The following is a 21,254-nucleotide window of genomic DNA, read 5'->3' as shown; positions in this document are numbered from 1 at the left end:
GTTATTGTCTTTCTTCATTATCTTTTTCTCGTACTCGTTCGTTCGTGGGGTATGCAGCAGAGTGACGTTATTAATAATGAGAAGATATTTCACCAGCAAAGGAGACCTATAATTTTTCATGTTCTCCATATTTTTTTTCAAAGCAGAAGGTTCTCTAATCAACCTAAATAAAGTGCAGGAGAGAAGAGCAGAAGATTGTGGAGCAAGCTAGAGCTCTTTTCGACTATACTTGACTGTAAAGTGCCGAAAAATAAGTTTCTTTTTCTCGTTCGTTTATGTATCTGTTCTTTGTTACTCATTCGATGAACACTGAGTTCAACAGGGTTGGGTGAGAAGCTGAGAAGCAACAAAACGAAAACGAAACAATACTGTCAATTCTCCTGTTATTTTACTCTAACTCATTTGATATAATGTTGTCTTTTCAGTTTTTGCATGGTAGTTGTAAGCGGAAGAAAAAAGGAAAAAGCCTGAGGATCATGGACGAAAAACAAAAGCAGCACACACAGTCTTTGGAAGTGGAACGTTAATGCTATTATTACATCGTTGTCAATAATTAATTCCACGGAAAACTGAGAGTGGTTATTCATTATTTGATTTTTATCATCATTTTTAACACGTCGTGATTTTTTAAATTAATACTTCCCTAAACACTGAACGGGCTATAGCCCAAGCAGCCCAAGCAGTTCCGCCGTCTCTGGATGTAGAGAATGGATGAGAACCCAACGATCGCATTTTAGCCATCACAGATGTCTGCTTCAACGTCGCAGAAAAGGTGATGAGTGTTGGAGTATCAATAAGGACTACTTAGCGATGGGTAAAGCGATATCGGGAAACTAAAGAATGTGCTAGACGTTCAGGTAGTGGGCGAAAATGTGTAGCACCACAAGAGCCAGATAATCGACTCATTGCTGTTGCACAGCTGAGACCACATACGACCTCCCGGCTACTCAGACAGGTAATGGTAGTGAATTTCAATGCTTCAGGATCTGCTGCTAGAAGACGGCTTAAAACAGCGTGTCTTCATGCTTGTAATGCTGCAAGAAAGGAAGTTCTCTCACAGAATCATATTCGATTGCATCTTGAGTTTGCAGAGACGAACAGGCATCGGAATTGAAACGATACGATCTTCATAGATGAATGCATGTTTGTACCTGAAAGTGCATGACCAGTCGTCGTGTGTAGACCAAAAGGAACCAGGTATGGTTTCACGTCATGTCTACCACAGACGGCATTGTGGGCGTGTTTCTGGCTTATCCTGGGGTTTCTTGATATCAAAGGGGTTAGGAATACTCCATCAGGTAGAGGGACGTCTAACGGGTGGACAGTATGTGCACATTCTACGGAATGTCAAGCTGCCATTCTCCAGTTAATATATCTCGGGTAGTTCAGAATTGGTTGGCGCAGCAGGGCGATCTGGATGTTCCGGATTGGTTCCCACGTGGTGCCGACATGACGCGATCGAGAACGTGTGTGCGGAACTTAAAAGAATTATGAAGGAACAATGGCCTAATCCGTCACCCACCACGAAAACAGAATTGCGGAATTTAATTTCTGATGCCTGGGAGGAAGTTTCTGGGAGTGAGCGTTACATTCGGACTTTCCTTGAAGGGATGCCGAGAAGGATCCAGGCGATTTTTAATGACAAGGGACATTGGACATCCTACTATTCGGATAATCAAAATAGCCAGTTTCAGGGCTAACAAATATATTCCAGAAGATTTCTAACTTGATGTGAATGCAGAGGTTTCAATCACTATATAGAAGAAAGCTTGTTAAAAGAACTTAAAAAGTTCGTTTCTGAATTCTGTCTGTCTGTCAGTCCGTCTGTCTGTTATTTGCGTTTTTTTTCAATTATGGACCCTGCATTTGATAGAGCATCAAAAACTATCAGAGAAAGTGATTAAATTTTTCGTGTCACTCTTACCGTTCCCGAGATGTTGGCCAAAGACTGGCCGATTTTTAGGTATTTAAGGAGCCATATCTCGAGAACCGTAGGTCATAGAGAGATCATATTAGTGTTGATCAATATCTAAAAGGATGGTAAATGTTTTGGTACGAAATAATAACCGGTGGCCACTGGTTTTGCCAGTGGCCACCAATTAATAGTGGTACCAAAATGTTTGCCATCCTCTTAGGTATTGATTAACGCCAATATCACCTCTCTATGACTTACCGTTCCCGTGATTTTGGCCAAAAGATAGTTCCGATTTCGGGAGGTTTAAGGAGCCATCTCTGGAACCATAAGTCATACAGAGATCATATTGGTGTTGATCAATACCTAAGAGGATGGTAAATATTTTTGTACCAAATAGTAACCAGTGGCCACTGATTAACTGTCTCCTGGCCAACTTGCCACCGTTCCCCAGATATTGGCCAAAACTTCGAATTTCTAGATATTTGAGCAGCCAATTTTCGAGAAGTACAAGTCATAGAGAGATGATATTTTGCTAATATCTGCGAGAAAGAGAAGAAGGTGCGGATAAAAGCTTTACTTTTACATCTAGGAACAATGACAGTTATCCTTTCCCGGTTCATCTCTCCAGTCTTTTTAAGTTCGTTCTGGCAATGCTCTTGGAGCATTCTCAACTGTTTTTTTTAAATCTCAGCTATATTTAAGATTAGAACTGCAAACACCTTGATTTGAAGCTCAGCGCCTCTCCCCTAATCCATGGCATCTCCGTCAAAATTTATTGGACAAAAGTATTATATTCTACTTACCTGTGTCTAGGAAGACCACATTGGAGTAGCTTGAAAGAAACATTCTTGAACGAAAGGCTACAGTCATGTAAAAGCAGATATTATCAAAATCTAAACATCCGTTTTAGTTTAGTACTCAGTCACTTTTCTCCTTAGTTCTTTCTGAAATCACACCATGCACACTGTTTTAATTTACTGTTATTATTCAATACAATATTTTACAATTTAAGTAACGTTATAATGTTTTTGTCGTTTCTGTTCTCTCTTTATCTTCAACGTTTAGATCTATTCCGGACTCTGAAGTAATACGAAGTAACAAATTATAACAATCTCAGTCTGATATTGCGCGGTGTAATTATTAATGCATGGTATTCTAAATGCAAAGATCGTTGTTTCGAATCCTGGTATGAGATGCTTTTAAGAACGTATTGTGCATAGCTTTTTGTGACTAATTTGCTGTTAATTTTGGTGAAATCACGTTGATTAATACTAATAATAATAATAATGCTTTTCAATAATATTATTTACATGTAACAACACAATCCTCTTTATTGTTTTTATTCCTCACTCAGAATTATACTTCATATCAAACGCGCATGGGGACATGGGTTACATTTGAACGGTAGGTGATATTCTTTATAATATGTCTGTTATATGAACACAATTGGGAAGAATTACAATTTAGATTTCTTACAGTATATGTTACATATGCTAACAAACTTTAAATATGGGCTAATTCTGAAAGATCTGTTTAATTACCCCATATCGTAAAAGTCGACACCACCTAGTGGCCCATATACCTTTAAATGTCGATCGTTGATATAGAAACGTGCCGAAATATTGAATCTAGAGTGCCATTGGCGGCAGGGTTCGTCGGGTCTAAACAGATATCTAGAATCGGGGTGTTGAAGTTACCATCGCGTAACAGCGAGGACTTCATCTTGGCCCGCGCTACTTTGATTCGTCTCGTAGAATTGCAAAGGGATTAACACGAAGTATCAGCAGTCATATGCAGGCGGTTATTATTATATATTATTTTTCTGACGAATTATTCCCAAAGTGAGCACAGGGGGTTAAGAGTAAAACATGCCTCTACATCATGAAGTAAAATATCATGAGATGAATGCATATAATTGTATGAATTTAAGTGGAAACTCTCGCCGATCATTAGAAAGTTAATATAGAAGAACTATGAAATAAAGTAAACAGACACGCGTCATTTTGTAATAAAATTACATGGCGAGTGCATTTTATCTGATCCGAAGCTGTATCTTCGAATATACACGATTAAGGGAGCACCGATTGGCCAAATTAAAAAGACCTCAGTCATTTATCCCTCTACAGGCGAACTTTTCTTCGTCGCCACCGTGGGAAATACTGGTATCTTATTTTCCTGAAAAAAGAAGGAAACCGTTTAGGTGGGACACAGCCCCCTCGAAAACTTTGATCGTGAAATATCAAAAGTGCTAATAACAGTATGTCAGAAGTGCTTGAAGGACATGAAAAATTGGAACGACACATTGTGTAGGGACAATACGCAAAAAATAAACAAATAAGTTTTTTTATTTTCTGCGGAAAAACGGTTTTAGGGGGCAAAAGCCACAATCCGAAATTTTGAAAGTTCAGGCCCGAAAGGCCAGAGAAAGTGAACCGAAGTGAATGAAGTTGTGGACAGATATTGTAGACGAAAATGCGATAATTGGGTTTCGTATTTTCCTGGAAAAAGACAGTTGAGTGAGGACTTTCTAAACCGTTGATTACGAAATATAAAAAGTGCATATAACCATACGTCAGAAGTTCCTAAGCAATATGGAGAATCGCAACGAAATTTCGTATAGGGACAATTTGCAAAACAATAAATAAAACGTGTTTTAATTTTTGCAGAGAAACAGTGTTGGGCCCTATTTCCCATCAGAAAGAAAAAGTAAATATTAGCGGAATAACGCAGGAAGGATTGGACAGAAGCAAATCAAATTATGTGTAGATATTATATAGACCCTATCTAAAATAAGCCCTTTCGTGCTTCTCAAAGCTCTTTGCACCATAGCTCCTGCAAGAGCATCTGTGGGCTCGTTGTGCGATACATCAGGAATATCGCACTTCCTTGCACTTGAAAACTGCTATTTTGAGATTAAACCGAACGTAAATTTGTCTGTAGATTTCTTTTTAAATATAAAAATCTAAATTGATTATGAGCTTGTAAACAAGAGTTTACGCTCTAGTTAAAGATAACAAATCACAGTGCTAAAGGCATAGTAATATATGGTTACATTTCAAATTATAAACCAATTGAAATAGAAAAAAGAACCTACTAGGATACTCATTAAATACTTCTCACATTTACTCCATAAAATCGCTTAGCACATACAAGCTTCGTAAATCTCCCACTGAAACTGATGCATGAAGGTAGACAGTGTCAAAGCTGGATTATGACGAGCGCCTAGCCGGAACGGCAGGATGACTTTCCCGCACTTGCAGTCATTTGGTAAGAACTCTCTGCGACATCATTCTTATTCCTATAAACCTATTAGTAAGTATATCATTTTAAAGCTAATAAAAAAGCTAAAAGGTTTATTTGAAACATTTTGTTGTAGCATTATCAGGTTTTCAGTAATGATAACAAAAATGTTGAACATAATATTGAAAAATCTACTTTTACAGCAATTTATTTCAATAGCGCCATATATACTTACTTTACCTGAAAACACGTAAGGACATAATTTAAAGAACGTAATGTGAGGAAACTAACTTTAAAAAATCATATTGATACGAGCTGGCTCAATCGAGTTATCAACATTTTATTGTAGGTATGCAAATTTGATTTTTAGGGCCGTGGGGGGAAAGCAATAAGGAAGGGTTGGGGACTTTTGAAGAAATACTCCCCTTATGATGATGTAATAACTGGCAAAGTTTCAGCTTGTTATTAATTAGTCCCGATAAAAGCCTATTTTTTGCCTTTATTGACTGGACTATGTATTAAGCATACCATTTTCATTAAATTACTAACTTCAACGTTGCTATTTTCATTTCTTTCCTTCTCATATCTCTCACTCTATTCTTCTCTACTAGATCTTAATGATTTTGTAAGAAGTTCGGTATGGATTTCATAAACTACGTAGATAAGAAGAAACAACTGATGAAGTAGAATCTGCCTAGGTCCCTATCATTCTTTATAACTATAGGATTTATGTGTCTCATATTCAACTGTATAAACAATTAAATTACTTATTTTATTAGAGTAGAAATTAGAATAGATTAACTTTCGTCCTTTATTGAAAGATATCTTTATCTTAAACAAAGATTTTGCTAAGTACAGTATATACTAAAGGTAAATTGTTACATAATTTAAGAAATTCCATTTTTCTAGCTCGTTACGGTTTATGTGAATTTGGAGGTAACAACACTTGCACTGGAAGAGGGAAATTTTGTTTAGTATCATTTACTAAAACTCTTGGACCATTTTCAGAGAATTGTTACGTAAGTTTCACTTTTACATTCACACATCCTTATCTGACAACATTTTCTTAAGTTATCGTATTTTTATTTCAAAGTAACAGTACCTGAGCGCTTTTTGCATATTTGCAATGAAGTAGGTTTGCTATGTTGTTAATAGATACATAATGGTTTTTCACAGTGAAAAGATAAAGAAATCTTAACCTAAACTTTATGAATAGTACAGTGAATAAGATTGATATAATATTGAAAATTTACACCTCAAGAGGAGATATTATTAGTAATATACAGAACACTTTTCAGGTAAAACCATATGCTAGTACAATACTCTTTATTGCATAGAGAATAATGTTACTTTAAGTGCAGAAATTGAAAATTCATAACGATATTAACCCTTGGAGTATTAATCGTAGATTTGAAATCGATAATATGTCTTAAATAAGAAGCCAAGTACTGTATAAAGGTAAATATCCAAACCTTTAATCCACTTCCAAATCTAAGGAGCTCCATGAAAAAAAAAAAAAAAAAAGAAGCAGTGTTAACCTTTTCCTTAAAAAAAAAAACACTTGCCTTGCTCAAAAAATACAGCATGCGATTTCCGTATTAAATAGTTGTAAAATTAAACATAACATGTTTTGTTACATGTTTTATTTACACAAGACTGTGACTTAATGTATTAATTAGGATACATTGCCAAGAATAGGTAGTCACAAAGTTTTGTAAATATAAGTCAAACAATTACACTCATTCTAAGTGTATATCACTAAATACAGATTATATGCATCTCAAATAAGGTAACAATTCTTGTCAACACCAGATATCAACATTAGTTTTGTTTTTTCAATCTTGGAAACAGTCATTTGTTTGCATAGAAATCAGTTTTGTGTTTTCTTAAAACATAACTTCACACCACACTTGACATAATCACGGCTGTTTGCCCTTTGGTGCAGTACCTACACCGACCTTTTTCCGAATTGTAGCCTGGTAAGTGGCCGACACATTCTAGCCTTACGCCATCAGCGGTCTGGGTTTGATAGGCTTCATTATTTTTTGTTTATTTTGGGTAGGAGGAGAACCTTCTAATGGACCTCTTTTTCTGCTTTTGAGCATTAGTGCAGTGGCTACTTTGATCCGGAACTTCTTCAATGAAAGATGTGTAGGTTCTGCGCTTTCATATGACAAGACTACGCCCCGACGATACACAGGCCAAACATTATATACTCAAATATCAAGTAACTGCGAAAATGTAGTCATGTACCACCGATGAGTTCTGAAAGAAGTTATATATAATGCTATTAAGATATCCACCTCTGGTAAATTACAATACATTTGTATAATACTTTGGAAATTTCTGAAAGAAGGAAAGAAGAAAATATTTTCATACACTGTTCAATTCTCTCATTAGTACACTGACCTGCACAACGTACCAACAATGCCTACAATCCCGCTGATCTCAGACGATAATTTTGCACAAGCTCCCTAATTCATTTCATAATTTCGTGGGTTGTTTGCGTGAAAGGTCAACAAGATCATTCGTTTATTTGGGGACACCTTCCAACTTTTGAATATTTATGACACCTAAAACCTTGCGTACGCTATTACCTCACCACCATTAAACTTCCTGTAGTATTTCCACTCTGTCTATCGCAGACTTTTGAAGTTTAACACGTACGTTGAAGTTGATTCATTGTTTCAACATGTTTTTCATGACGTAATTGCTAACTACTACAAACATGCTCCTAGAGGTACTACAAAACAACTCTAGATGTTAACAAGGTAAGGTTTAACGGTACACTGCGTTATCAGAACAAGTCACTATGACTGCGAGCATAACTTTATATAGCATTTGTTGGTGAGATATATAATTATTTCGGAAATATTAATAAAGTGTTGTGTACAAAGAAAATAATTAATGTTAATATTGTAAGGATCAACACATCATGACAAAAGCATTGTTTCAACACAGCACGTGTAATCGCTCGTAAACAAGCCTAGTAGACGAGAATCCGACACGGAAGACACCGAGGAACGCCGAAAGAAGACGGACCTCACGAAAGGACCCGAAGAGGACAGATAAAAGCTCAACCACCAAGGGTGGTTCGGGGGGTGCGGTGACACAGTGGCAGAGCGTCCACCTCCGGTGGTTGGGGTCCCTGGTTCGATCCCAGCTCGCGCCGTGTGGATTTTGTGGTGGACAAACACCGTGGTCGTGGGTTTCCTCGGGTTTCTCCCGTTTCCTCCCACTTTTTCATTCCACCATTTCACTCATTCCTCATCATCCCCGCCTGCTGGGTCAGTGGTAAAGCGTTCACCTCTGGCGTTTGGAGTCCCGGGTTCAAACCCTGCTCCCGCTAAGTGAACTTTGTGGTGGACAAATATCATGTGCGTGGGTTTTCACGGGGTTCTCCCGTTTACCTCCCACTTCATTCCACCATTTCATTCATATCTCATCTCATATATCATCACCGCCTCCTTTAGCCTAATCGACATACACGTGGGACGTAAAACTAAGATTTCATTTCATTTCAAAATTAATTGTATCAAATTTCGACTTGCTTGTACTTTTCCTCTTCGTGGTCGAGAGTTGTTACTGCACCTACTCTTTGTGTAAGTGGTCCCGGGTTTGATCCCGGTGAGGATATTTGCCTTGGATAGAAGTCCCATCTTGTCCATTAAATCATATTTCATATTATCTTGGTGTGGAAATTAGCATTAAAACCTAATCAAACAATCAATTGCGAATTTTATATTAGTATTGGTTTATATGGGTATTACACCATAATGTATTGAATAAGAGCTTCTGTGTTACACCAAATAGTTTCATTATCCGCTTTGCAACGAAAATCTATAGACCTGGTAACGCTGAACACGTATGAAAAAGTAAAAACAAAAAGAAAGAAGAAAAAATAGTGATAAGACTAGCAGCCGATCTCGCCCTCTCCTCCAGTTCGGAGAGCAGTTCCAGTGGTCAGAATATTGCGGAAAACTGGCACGAGAGCGCGTAAGAAAGATTTCTTGTTTCCAGACATGTGCAGTACGTGCATTATTTGCTTCTCTGTTGTGCAGAGTTGGTCTATCCTTTACTACTAGTGATGGGCAGTTCGGTTCCTTTTCCGAAATTGATTCCTTTCAATACATTCGAAAGAAAAATTCGTTCCTCCGGATCGAATCCTTTGGTTCCGGCAAGTTGTATGATTCCGAGTTTTTTGGTTTTTCATTCCGGTTCCTCTAAATAAGGATTCGATCCTTCCTCTCTGGATCGAATCCTTTAGTTCCAATGAATTTGAGAACAATTCCGAGTTCCCATACACCTATTCAATGTGATTCCTTCCAGCCAAAAAATAGTCAAACAACTTTTTTCGTCTGATAAGTTATTCTCCCTGAATTGAAGCTCTTGTTTATTTGCTGACCAACTATTGTGCCAGTGTTACCAGACGTACAGCTTTGAACGTACAAATAGGGTAATTTGCTCTTTTCGTACGATATACGCCTGACTTCTTAACCGTATTAATCATTTACAGTGTTGCTAAAATTTTGTTGCAACATTCTTTTTTTAAAGCAAAATGTTTTATCTTCTGTCGTGTTTTCTCTCTCTCAATAGCCAGTAGTTTACACATTGCCGCAAGCAGATGTGCTTTGGGCGCAAACACCCTTTCATCTTTCAGTAAAACTGATGTAATTAAATCAGTGATGATTTCAAGCATGGCCCAGGAGGAATATTTCCCCTGAGACATATCTGAATCGTATTTACTGTGGGTTACCAGTATTTTTGCAGTACTACTTTCGCCCTCCGTGTATTCAATCCCCCAAGGTAGGATTACGGGAATTTCTGGGCACCAACTCTGGACATTTATTAGAATGGGGTGGGGTTATTGAGAAGTTAAAAAAAGCCTAACCTTAAGTTTCAAACATGTTTGTACTCATTTTCTGTAATTGAAGTATGTTTTATAACTGTCTTAGTTATTTTCTAAATTATTTTTTGATCAAATTTTATTTTTCTAAGTAAAGTATTCTTCTTAAGAATACCTTATACTATTGATTTTTTCATAATTGTCCGCAGCTTTGAACCGAATCGCTTGCCCAAACACAGTGAAATTTCCCAGTCTTCCATTAACTAATCCGAAAATTTCGGACATTACTTAATCCCAAACAATTTTCCGGATAAGGGCTTGAATCCTGGACGAATCCGGTGGGAATCTTGAAATCATCACTGACTTTGAAAAGATGAAAAATGGAAATAAACTTACTATCTCGACAATGTACATTCTATGTTCTTATACAATCTACGTTCTAAACAATCGGTCTGTGCATCATGACGGATCCACAGACTAGCGGATCCAAAAACGTCGTTTGGTGGGGGCAGATTACTTCCCGGACGAATAATGTAGGCTTAAAATACAAGAGTTTAAGATCAATTTTGAATAACGTAATACATTATTTTAGATATACACCTATAGAAAGGTGGTCTTTTGGGGGGAAAGAGGTCATCCAAACTGCCCTCCCCGTGGATACGTCAGGGGACCCGTATGTGACAGTTTCATCCAATTCCAAAGTAAGTTAAACTCCATGGGTTGTATCCTGTATAGTTCGAACCAACAGCGTATGCAGAATTTCATCAAGGAATATTTATCCAATAAATCTCATTCTTTTACAACAAGCGTGATTTTTGAATATGTAAGTTAACAAAGTAAAAGTTCCATATCTTGCTCAGGAGGGTTTAAATCTCAAACTTCTTGCGTACACCATTGGTTCGATTCAAGGTACTAAAACTAACTTTAATATTACATTTTCAAATTATTGTAATAATGCTTTTTACTTTTATTTTATTTGTACAATTTCGAAGCAAAACAAAAATGTCAGGATATAGTTTTTTTTTATTTAACTTCCCACGTAAATGCTCCGTGAGGCTAAGGAAGATGGTGATGGTGTTAATAAAATAAATGTTAAAATGAAGAAAGCGGGAAGAAACAAGAGAACCTCGAGAAAAACGAAGCACATGGCGTTTGTGCACCACAAAATTTTACTTGACGCGAGCTGAAACGAACCATGGACCCCATGTACTAGAGATATCTGGATATAAGCAACAAAATGTTATGTGTTAAAGTCCTTACTTACGCAAGAAATTTTATCAGACAATAAAACAAATCATTCTGCTCTTGATTACGGTTTCTGCGTTCCTTAAGTCTAGCAAAGTTGTAACGCTAATACTGGTGGTAAAACAACTTTTACACATCCCTTTCGACAATATAAAATGCGTTACTAAGTACTTTTTTCTAATTAATAAAAAATACAGAAATACAAAAATACAGAAATTTTAATGTTAGACAGTGGTGGCTGGGATAGAGCACCCACCATGGTGCGTTGGATCCTTGGTTCGATCCTTTCCCTCATCAGTGTGCGTGGGTTTATCTTCGGGATTACCCCGTTTTCTTCCTCTTGCGGTTGCTTGATGGAGTTCAACAGTGATGTTTTTCTTTAGCTGAGGGGTTGCGGTGTCGCAGTAGTAGAGTGTCACTCTTGGTGCGAACCCATACCATGAGAGTTCGTGATAGATAACATTTTGCTACTGGGTTTTCATTGTGGTTATCCTGTTTCCTCCCATATTTTCATACCATCAAATTTCGTTAATCCCTTTCATAATCATTTACTTTCGTTAGAACCTTAAGAAAGAGACATACGATTTTTTCTTAAATATTGGCAACTTTGGTTTAGAAACCTAGTCGTAGAAAGATCAGAATTTTGGAAAGTATATTAGTTCACCGCAAGAAATACGCAGAGTTTCGTCAAGGGCGCTTCAAGCTCCCAAGTTTGTATAATTTTAGTAGTTTTCATTATCATCTTAGTCAGGGGATGTTTAAACTTCGAAAACTCCATTACATGTGCCACTAATTCACCTAACGTCGAAGTATTTTCTTCCTCTTTTATTCAATTTTCTCCTGTGTCAGTTTATTCATTATCTCATTCCGGTAAAAAGACCTGGGACAGAACTCTCAACAATCAAACAATCGATTGCGAATGTTACATTAGGAAACGTGACAATGGGATCAACATAGGTTACACCAAAAAGCTCATTTTCTTAATTACAAAACAAAAAAATCTAGACCTGGCAACCCTAAACACGTGTGGAAGAGAAAACAGTCAACAAGCATTCTGATAAGACTAGTAGCCACCCTTCCCACTCCCTCCAGTGGTAGCTCTCCACTCCCAGAGCAAGTTGGTGATCAGAACATTCTGAAAAGGGAGACAAAAGTCACATAAAGAACGCTTGGTTGTTTCTAGACATGCGCAGTAGGTCCCTTTTATTTTTCTCTGTTATACATTGTCCATCTGTTTTACAGTATTGCTTTTGTCCAATTCCATCTATATCAATGCATCAACTGCCTACACATTCTGTTGTTTGGTTCCGACCTTTGCTTCTACTAACCGTCTCCACTGTCTTCCTTTCGCTGAGGGAATCCATCTTTTGATTCCGCCGAAGTCATTTCGGTTCCTTTCAGAGATTCGATTCTTTCATTCCACTAAAGGATTCGTTCCTTTGGAACGAACCGTTCCGAAATTACCCATCACTACAGTCGACCAACTGATCGCTTAACCATTACCTCCCTATGTCGCTGTGGACTAGGAGCACCTCTTCCTTTACCCTATGTCGCAGTGGCCAGGGGATCCCATCTTAAACTCATAATCCTGATCTAACCAACAACCTGCTAAGTGTTCTGGAAACTGCCATGAGTGGAAGGGGCACCCGGCAAAACATCAATATTCCTTCACTTGATCATTGAGGAGGAGCCATTGAATTAGAAACATTTTGTATTTATTATATTTTTTAATAAAATTTAGTGAAGGGAAAAATCACCCGTATTATCATTTAGACTCTACCTATAAAGTAATTGCGTGGTGCAGGTACCGGAGTTTTGTACGAGGCGCTCTTTTTTATTGACTTTTTACCAAGGCATTGATGAGGTCAGTATCAAAATTCAACTAAATTTCATATACCCTCCCTCCCTCCTTTTTTCCTTACCTACCCTGAGTGCGATTTATGACGGAAAGTAGGTCAGGTAAACTAACATACAGATCAGGAGAGAATAACACAAATATGAAAGAGGGTATCCTTTAATATGCCACGTTTGACGAAATATTCCGGACATGTGCATGAGGACCCTGACAGTTTTTTCATGCTGTTTGATCATATGGCAACTATGCAATCATGATCTTTAGCTAAAAAGAAAGAAATTTTGTCGATATATTTACAGGACACGGCAATAGAATTGTGTTAAAGCTTATAAACCAAAATCAATTTGGTACGATGTCATATGACGATTTTAAAACTAAATTAGTAGCATTAAATAGGCCAAAGGTCCCATTGTATAAAGCAGAACAGAAATCGTTCGAGGTTCAATAAGGAATGGATGAGTCCATAGACTCATGGTTTTTACGTAAACTCCGAGCAATCAGGCACCTACTACCGGAAGCGACAGAAGAACCAAAAATACATAATTTATTCTTGGGTTTGCCGAGGGATTTCCTTAATACAATAACATTGGAAAGGTTTGCAACAGTATATGCCCTACATACTAAATTAAACATTTTGGAAGTCGCCAATAACCTTTTAAGAAAAAGAGAGCATGCACAGCTATCACAAAAACTGCACATGCTATACGGTCAGAATAAATACCTAACCCGAAGAATATATACTACGGCTTACCAACCGAACCAAAGACAATGTATCCTGTACAACAGTTATATCACCATACTTGTCCTATACAAACGCAACCTGTTACACAATCTATGCACAGTTATGCAGCTTCATATCAACAATAATTTAATCCTTATATAACGACTTCTCAACCTAGTCCTTAAGAACATCAGAACACAAATCAATAACCAAAGACTGTTCCCCACCACGAACAAAATACTTCACAAAATGACCTATCAACCTTGGCCAATAAAATAGTAGAATTTTCGATAATGATAGCACATACAAGTTACAGAAACCAACCGAAGAACAGGAATTAGGAAAACAGAAGGAGAAATAACAATAATAACGGAAAGAAGAAACAGGGACAAGCCCAACACAGTCAGCAGGCTACACCGACGGAAGATCAAATTTTGGTATGCGCAATATGTCGGAAAAGGGGACACGGTGTATCCGTTTGTTATAAGCGTCAAAAAAAAAAAAAAACGTGTAGGGCAGCCCCTTGACAAGTGGGCCGATAGTCATCACTCGGAACAAGGAGAGCAAAGAGAAACTACTAAGCACAATAGCATAAATTACAAAATTCCTGTGATAAGAGAACAATCAGGATATTTGACAGAAAAAAGGGAGAACATTGCATTAGAAGACGAAAATAACAGGTCACATTTAAGAATTAGAACAAAAACAGGACCTCAGAATGCAATAATTGACACGGGAAGTACGATATCTGTCTGACCGTCCGATATATTGCCCCCCTGCAGCAAGTCTAATTCCACTTCAGACAATAGTATAAGGAATTTCGGAAAACAATATTTGTTTAAATCAAATAGCAATAATAAAATTTAAAATAGGACAGACAACATTCATTATTTTCGATTCATTGAAAGGAATATGCCAATAATTATAGGAATTGACATTCTACAACGTTCGCATTCCACCATTGACTTAAACAGAAAATTAATTACATTCTTTAAACATCCAAGGAAGCCCCAGCTACCAGCTGAGAACAGCGAAAATACGCTGTCAGCTTTTACAATTCAGAGAATACCGCAGACAGACCAAAACTGTTTGTGCGTGACTAAGAAAATAAATTTACCTCCACGATCGCATACGTTCATTCAAGTAGCAGGAAAGAAAAAATAGCTGACACAGAATTCTTATACATATCAGTGCTTCCTGGAATACTGGAGAGGCATAGGTTAAATGATCTCGACCAGAAGATAGAAATAAACAAAAGAACAATTTTAATTTCAAACCCTAATAGCAATAGCGTCACTTTAAAAGGGAATACTCCAGTGACGGTTCTTAAGGAAGGGAACGAAATATCTTTTAATTCCTTAGAAGAACTAAATTTAATAGAAAAAGAGTACCAGTTAAAGACAAAAGAAGAAACTGAAGAACGTTTAAAACATACACAGAAACTTTTCAATAAAGAGCTCTTTGACGTCAATCCCACCTTAGACTAAAAGCAAAAGCTGGACGTTTACGACTTATTATTCAAATATAGGGATGTTTTCACATATGCCCCTGATGATATAAGATATTTTAGGGGATGTGTTCATAAAATTAGGATTTCTAAGTCTGCGGTATTTTACGACCGTTCCCCACCAATTCCATTCCATATCAGGTGCCAGGTAGACAAGCAGATTCAAGAGTTTATCAAGGCAAAAATAATTAGACCAACAGACAATAACGAATATTGTTCTCCACTTCTGGTGCTTAGGATAAGTAACACACAAGAATTTAGGATAGTTTTTAACCTGTAGAAGTGCAACAATTATACCAAATATTTATCAATACTATTTCAATCTGCAGAGAATGTTTTAAACTCTATAAAGGGAAAGGCCTATATAAGTAGTTTGGATCTCTCGGCCAGTTATCACCAAATTTTGCTGCATCCTAAGAGCCGAAAATATATGACTTTCGAGCTCAATCATAGCAGAAAAGCATACGAATTTTTGAGATGTACGATGGGCCACCGGAGTTCGAGTCTAAGTCTATCTATTGCGACGAGGATGAGTCTGGAAGGACTACCCGATAGGATTACAAGTTTTGCTGATGATATTATTACCACCGCCTACAGCTTTCCACAGTAGTTACATGATTTAGAATTACTGTTTAAGAAGCTCAGAAAGCATGATTTTCGGACATCACCCAAAAAGACACACATAGAGTACCATGAACGTAACATATTGGGACACCATGTTAGTGAAGAATCCATTAAAATATCTCCAAAGATGGCCAAGAAAATACAAAATTTTAAGAGGCCGACTACAAAGCGGATTCTCAAAAGTTTTATCGGATTGTCTTGGTATCTCAGAGAGCATATCAAAGATTTTACGATAAAAATCGAGCCTTTTCAGAAATTAGTAACCTCTAAATCTAAATTTAAAACGACAGAGAAGCATGATGTTCTTTTCGTACAACTGAAAGAAGACATACTAAACGCTCCATCACTTGCTCATTTTGACGATTCGTTAGAAATCCGCGTCTATTCCGATAGCAGTCAAATGCAAATAGCCGGAATACTCCTCTCTATGAGCCGAAAACTAACACTGAGAAGCTGGTTGTCTATTATTCTCGAAGATTGACGAAAACTGAACAAAAGACTAGTATTTGGCAAAAGGAATTGTACGCGCTCATATGTACGTTGCGGAAATTTCGTTATTTTCTTATGAATAGAAGATTCAATCTATACGTAGACACAAAGTGTATAGCGACGATGAACACACAGCCTGACAAGGTCGTAAAATATACTAGATATAAACTATTCTTGGCCGATTACGATTTCGATATACAGTATTTACCAGGGTCCAAACATCCAGCAGATATAATCAGTAGGCCCGAACAAATCCAAGATATTAAGAAAGAAGAAGAAAAAGAAGAAAACGACGACGGAAAAGGCGAAGATTATTCATGCCTTTAGGCCAAATAGTCTTCAAGTTAATACTATCGAAGTAGAAAATGACAACATCCTCCCAAACATCGCAAGAGAGCAACAGAAGGACAAAAATTATAAGGACATCATCTCGGTGTTAGAAGGGAAGGAACCGGACAACATCTCTACAGTTAGCTCAGAAAGAGTCTTTTGTCTCAAAAACGGCATATTTTATAGGAAGCAAAACCATCCTGATTATGGCTTATTATATCTTCTTTGCATACCGAAGTCGCTAGCCAATTATAAACTCTATCTTGCTTTTATAAGCTATTATTCTTTATTTCAATTATAAGCTGTATCTCATTCTGTTATTTAACGTCGCTACATTAGTATTTCCGTTCTTCTTGCAAAATGCAAGATCAACATGTCTCTCTCTTTTTTTAGTCTCAAGAGTCATTAATCCTTGCAAGGTCGAAATATAATGCTTTCTTGTTTTCAACATCGCTTCTTCAATACGAAATACATAAATGCTTGTAACGTCATTTTTCTCCTTATACAGGATATTCATAAAATCAGGATCTTGAAAACATTAAACAGAGTGACAAGAAATTCACATTCAGTATTTTCTATTTTTAATAAGAAAAGTTTCCAAATTCAAAAATCGATTATTTCCCTTTCATTAGTTCTAATAATAATTCATTTGTGCCTCATCTTTCATAACTCCCGTTACAAAACAAAACTTAATCAGTCAAGACCAACCATTGATGAACTAAATTGCATTTATTAATTACAGTGATGACACTTCTGCCCACTTTGAGGGAAATGATAGTGACTGCTTTGATCCTGCTTCGATGGAACATAAACATAGTGTTATTACTATCTATATATCATAACAAGTTTCATATAGTGCTTTTTCAGTGCATTATAGTGTTTTATAGTGTCCAAACAGTGTCTCCAAATGTATCAGTGTTGTAGTACACGTAACTTTCACAAATAACAATTGTGTATTTTTTTTCAAAAATAATCTTCCAGATTATTTTTCCCAGTATGGGAGGTGTAAGGATCCCCACATCATGACAAAAGCATATGTCAAAACAACACGTGTAATTGCTTGTAAACAAGCCTTGCAGACGAGAATCCGACACAGAAGACACCGAGGAACGCCGAAAGAAGACGGACCTCACGTAAGGACCCGAAAAGGACAGATAAAAGCTCAACCACCGAGAGCCCTGGTGTCAGTCGACCAACTGATTGCTTAACCATTACCGCCCTATGTCGCTGTGGACTAGGAGCACCTCTTCCTTTACCCTATGTCGCACTGGCCAGGGGATCCCATCTTAAACTCATAATCCTAATCTAATCTACAACCTGCTAAGTGTTCTGGAAACTGCTATGAGTGGAAGAGGCACCCGGCAAAATATCAATATTCCTTCACTTGGTCATTGAGGTGGAGACTTTGAATTAGAGACATTTTGTATTTATTATATTTTGTAATAAAATTTGGTGAAGGGAAAAATCGCCCGGGTTATCATTTAGACTTTGCCTATAAAGTCATTGCGATATATATTTTAAAATCTTTAAATTATATACGCCCTGAGACGGAACCTTTTCTTCTCGCTTATACCGCGCACTAATTCGAAGGTTAACCTACTATACATTAAATACAATCTATTTCTAGTAGTACGTAGAGTCTTCTTTATCTTGAATATAAGTAAAGCATCTCCTGGGGCTTAAAATTGTGTAGCTACAATGATTTGAAACAAAAAATACTGACTTGAATTAAGATTAAATGCTTGCGCGTTCGTATAAAAGGATGATGTCACTGACGTGTTTATGAACTTGAGGGATTCTTCTTGGTCTTACAGAACAGTGACATGGTGGAAAGTCCTCATTGAGAAATTCAAAGGCCTTTGCCCGGTATCTGTAGTTGCAATGTAGAAGAAACGTAGGTTCTTACCGCATTGCTAGAGACGGATGACAGACAACTCTTGAAGCTGCCCAATGAACACCTAGTTCCATCAAAATGGAATGGCATGAATATAAAGGAGAGTTTTACTTGTTACATATCATTATGTTCAATAGAACAAGAGCCAGAGCGTAAAAGCAAAAATCTAAAAATAAATAGTTTTATAGTCTCTTACGAAGAACATTAATAGTTGGTCACGATCGCAGTACTGTGTCAGGCTTTACGAATCTCTGTACGAATGTGATGGCGTTATCGTCATGCATAAGCTCTTGCAATAACAAATTGTCAATGTACAGCATTATTGGTGTTCATGTAGCGCAATTTGTGAATGGGTTTTTCAGTTGAAGTGCTCTACCATCAACTATCGGCTAGTTAGAGCTTCAGTGACTACGATTCCTCTGATAAGGAACTACTTAGTGGCATCCATTCCTGAACTGATTAAGTTATTCTTTAGTCAATACACTGCTTTATTTAAATAATCAAGGGAACACACACGTCTACAATTGTATTGCAGGACTCCCTTTGGGCTTTGTGGTTAGCATACGCAAATTTGGCACGCACGCTAATGAATACAACGAAATAAAGGGACATCTCTTTTTTTTAGTTGTAAATAACTATATAGTTTCCATTATTCAAGCTCCAACTCTGATAATTGTTTAGTGCTTTTTAATGCTTTGTTTACCCAACCAGTAAATTAATGTGTAAAATTGCGAACATAATGTACGTGTAACTCATATTTTATAAAAAATCATTACACGAATACATTTGTTATGAAACAATAATACTTCTTGGTTTATTTGATTTTCAGGATTTAAATTCAGTGTCCTAAATGTTCGACACCCAACCACAGAAGAATGATGTAATTGAATGGAACATATATTTTACTACATAGGTCAAGTTAAACTTCTAATATCATGACTTAAACCCAAGTTCATTTCCTTACGTATGTTTTTTTTTTATTTGCTGTTTAGCTGGAGAAATATGTGAAAAAATTTCAATTAATTTGTGTCACTGACTAGTTTTAAGGAAAGTTATATTTCCGAAAGCAAAAAATGTATTTGTTAAATTAATAATAGATTAACGTAAAATGACATTGCATGTCTATTAAGGTATCCGTAATGCAGGAGGCGCATCAATATATCCTACTTTCTGATATTTAATGATTTCAGTTATCTATAATTAAATAGTGTTGGATTGATATAGCGAAATGATTTCTTTAAATTGAAGAGAAAAGCCACTCAATATTATACTCTTACATGTCTTTTTCAACTCTAAACTCACTAATCCATAAAAATTATACTTATCCATAACTATGTGCATATAGTAAGATATGAGAATTCTAAGCGAAATGTGTTTGGTAAATAGAAGAAAATATAAAATTTTTAAATTTCACTTTCTTTGAGAAAGTTAAGATAGCTTTCTAGAATGTTTCACATTCAAAACAGCAAAAATAGTTTTATTTGTAGCTATCACATTTACAAATTTAGCAGTGCAAATTTGAATGAGCAGTTAGTTGTTCGGATAAAAAAATATTTTGTTTATAAGAATTTCTATCTTTAATTAATTGATTTGGTGTAATTAACTGGTGGATGTAAGCAACATAACAATCCACATGGTATGGTAAATAAGTAACACATTTTCATTCTTAATGTAAACAGTTACATAAAATAAATATACAGGAAAACTATGCAAGATATTAACATTTTCAGAAATAGTCTTACAATTCCATCAATACAAAGTTGTAAACATCGTAAAAGCATCAAAAATAAAACTTTGGAATATTTTTTAAGAAAATCAAAGTTTTCCTGAATATTAGACTATTTCAGTTTTTTTTTTTTTTTGCTTATCTTGTTGCATGTTGAGTATTATTTGCAATGTTGAGTATTGTTTAATACCTTCAAAACACTTTTGAAAATAAAACTTATCTAGTAGACACTTGGTTTATTATTCTACATCCTACAATCATTTCAAATTCCAATTTCTAGTTTATAGTTTAAGAAAAATGCACCATACCTTCGACACAATATCTGGTGTTGCGTCTTGCGTCTTGCATTGCGTCTTGCAGTTATAGCAGTGCCAAACAAGGCGATGAAAAGATCTCATTTGAAAGATTCTGTTACTATCATGAAAGCACCAATATAGTATCTTATTCAATTTAAGTAAATTGTAAAGTATTCCTTTATAAGCAACATTTCCAGTTATGAAAAATTAAAGAATGTGCACATTCTGTAGTATTATCCCTTTAGCGTGCAGCTTTGCATATATGCAAAATTTACTTTGAAATTGTATTGCACCATGTAGTTTCTAGTTCGGACATAGGAAAGTAGCTTTGCGTATTAGTTAAGATGCCCTTTCACTAATGAAGTTCTGAATTTCCCCTAGATGCCATAGTAAGCCAGAGTTTGTCTCTTTGTATTACTTGCTGCACGCGGAGTTGTTATCTTGTCATCTTCGAGCTTTCTTTGCTCGTTTAGGTGGACTCGTTTTGAACTGTTGATTTTTTCTATGTTAGACAGAAGTCTAATGAGTGCAAAAGTGCAAGTGGGCTGACATTCGTCGCTTTTTAT

General features: G+C 36.4%; 1 protein-coding gene across 4 annotated transcripts in view; it reads left to right on the top strand.

The window, feature by feature from the left end:
• LOC145683845 (uncharacterized) overlaps nucleotides 1–20,587 on the top strand; it is a 445,184-nt gene extending 424,597 nt beyond the window's left edge. Inside the window, exons 5-6 of one of the 4 annotated variants that reach the window (XM_081755441.1) lie at nucleotides 6,065–6,174; nucleotides 19,496–20,579. In XM_081755441.1, coding sequence (XP_081611567.1) covers nucleotides 6,065–6,174; nucleotides 19,496–19,516 — 131 coding nt within the window. In that variant the 3' untranslated portion in view covers nucleotides 19,517–20,579. Of the gene's footprint in view, nucleotides 1–6,064; nucleotides 6,175–19,495 lie in introns of all 4 variants that reach the window. The other 3 variants (XM_081755444.1, XM_081755443.1, XM_081755442.1) reach the window with 3 other exon arrangements.
• Nucleotides 20,588–21,254: the final 667 nt, after the last annotated feature.

The sequence above is a fragment of the Thermobia domestica genome, chromosome 4 (assembly GCF_964235325.1).
Source record: "Thermobia domestica chromosome 4, izTheDome1.hap1.1, whole genome shotgun sequence".
NCBI lineage: Eukaryota > Metazoa > Arthropoda > Insecta > Zygentoma > Lepismatidae > Thermobia > Thermobia domestica.
The sequence above is the reverse complement of the archived record's forward strand: the minus strand, read 5'-3'. Positions and strand labels throughout refer to the sequence as shown.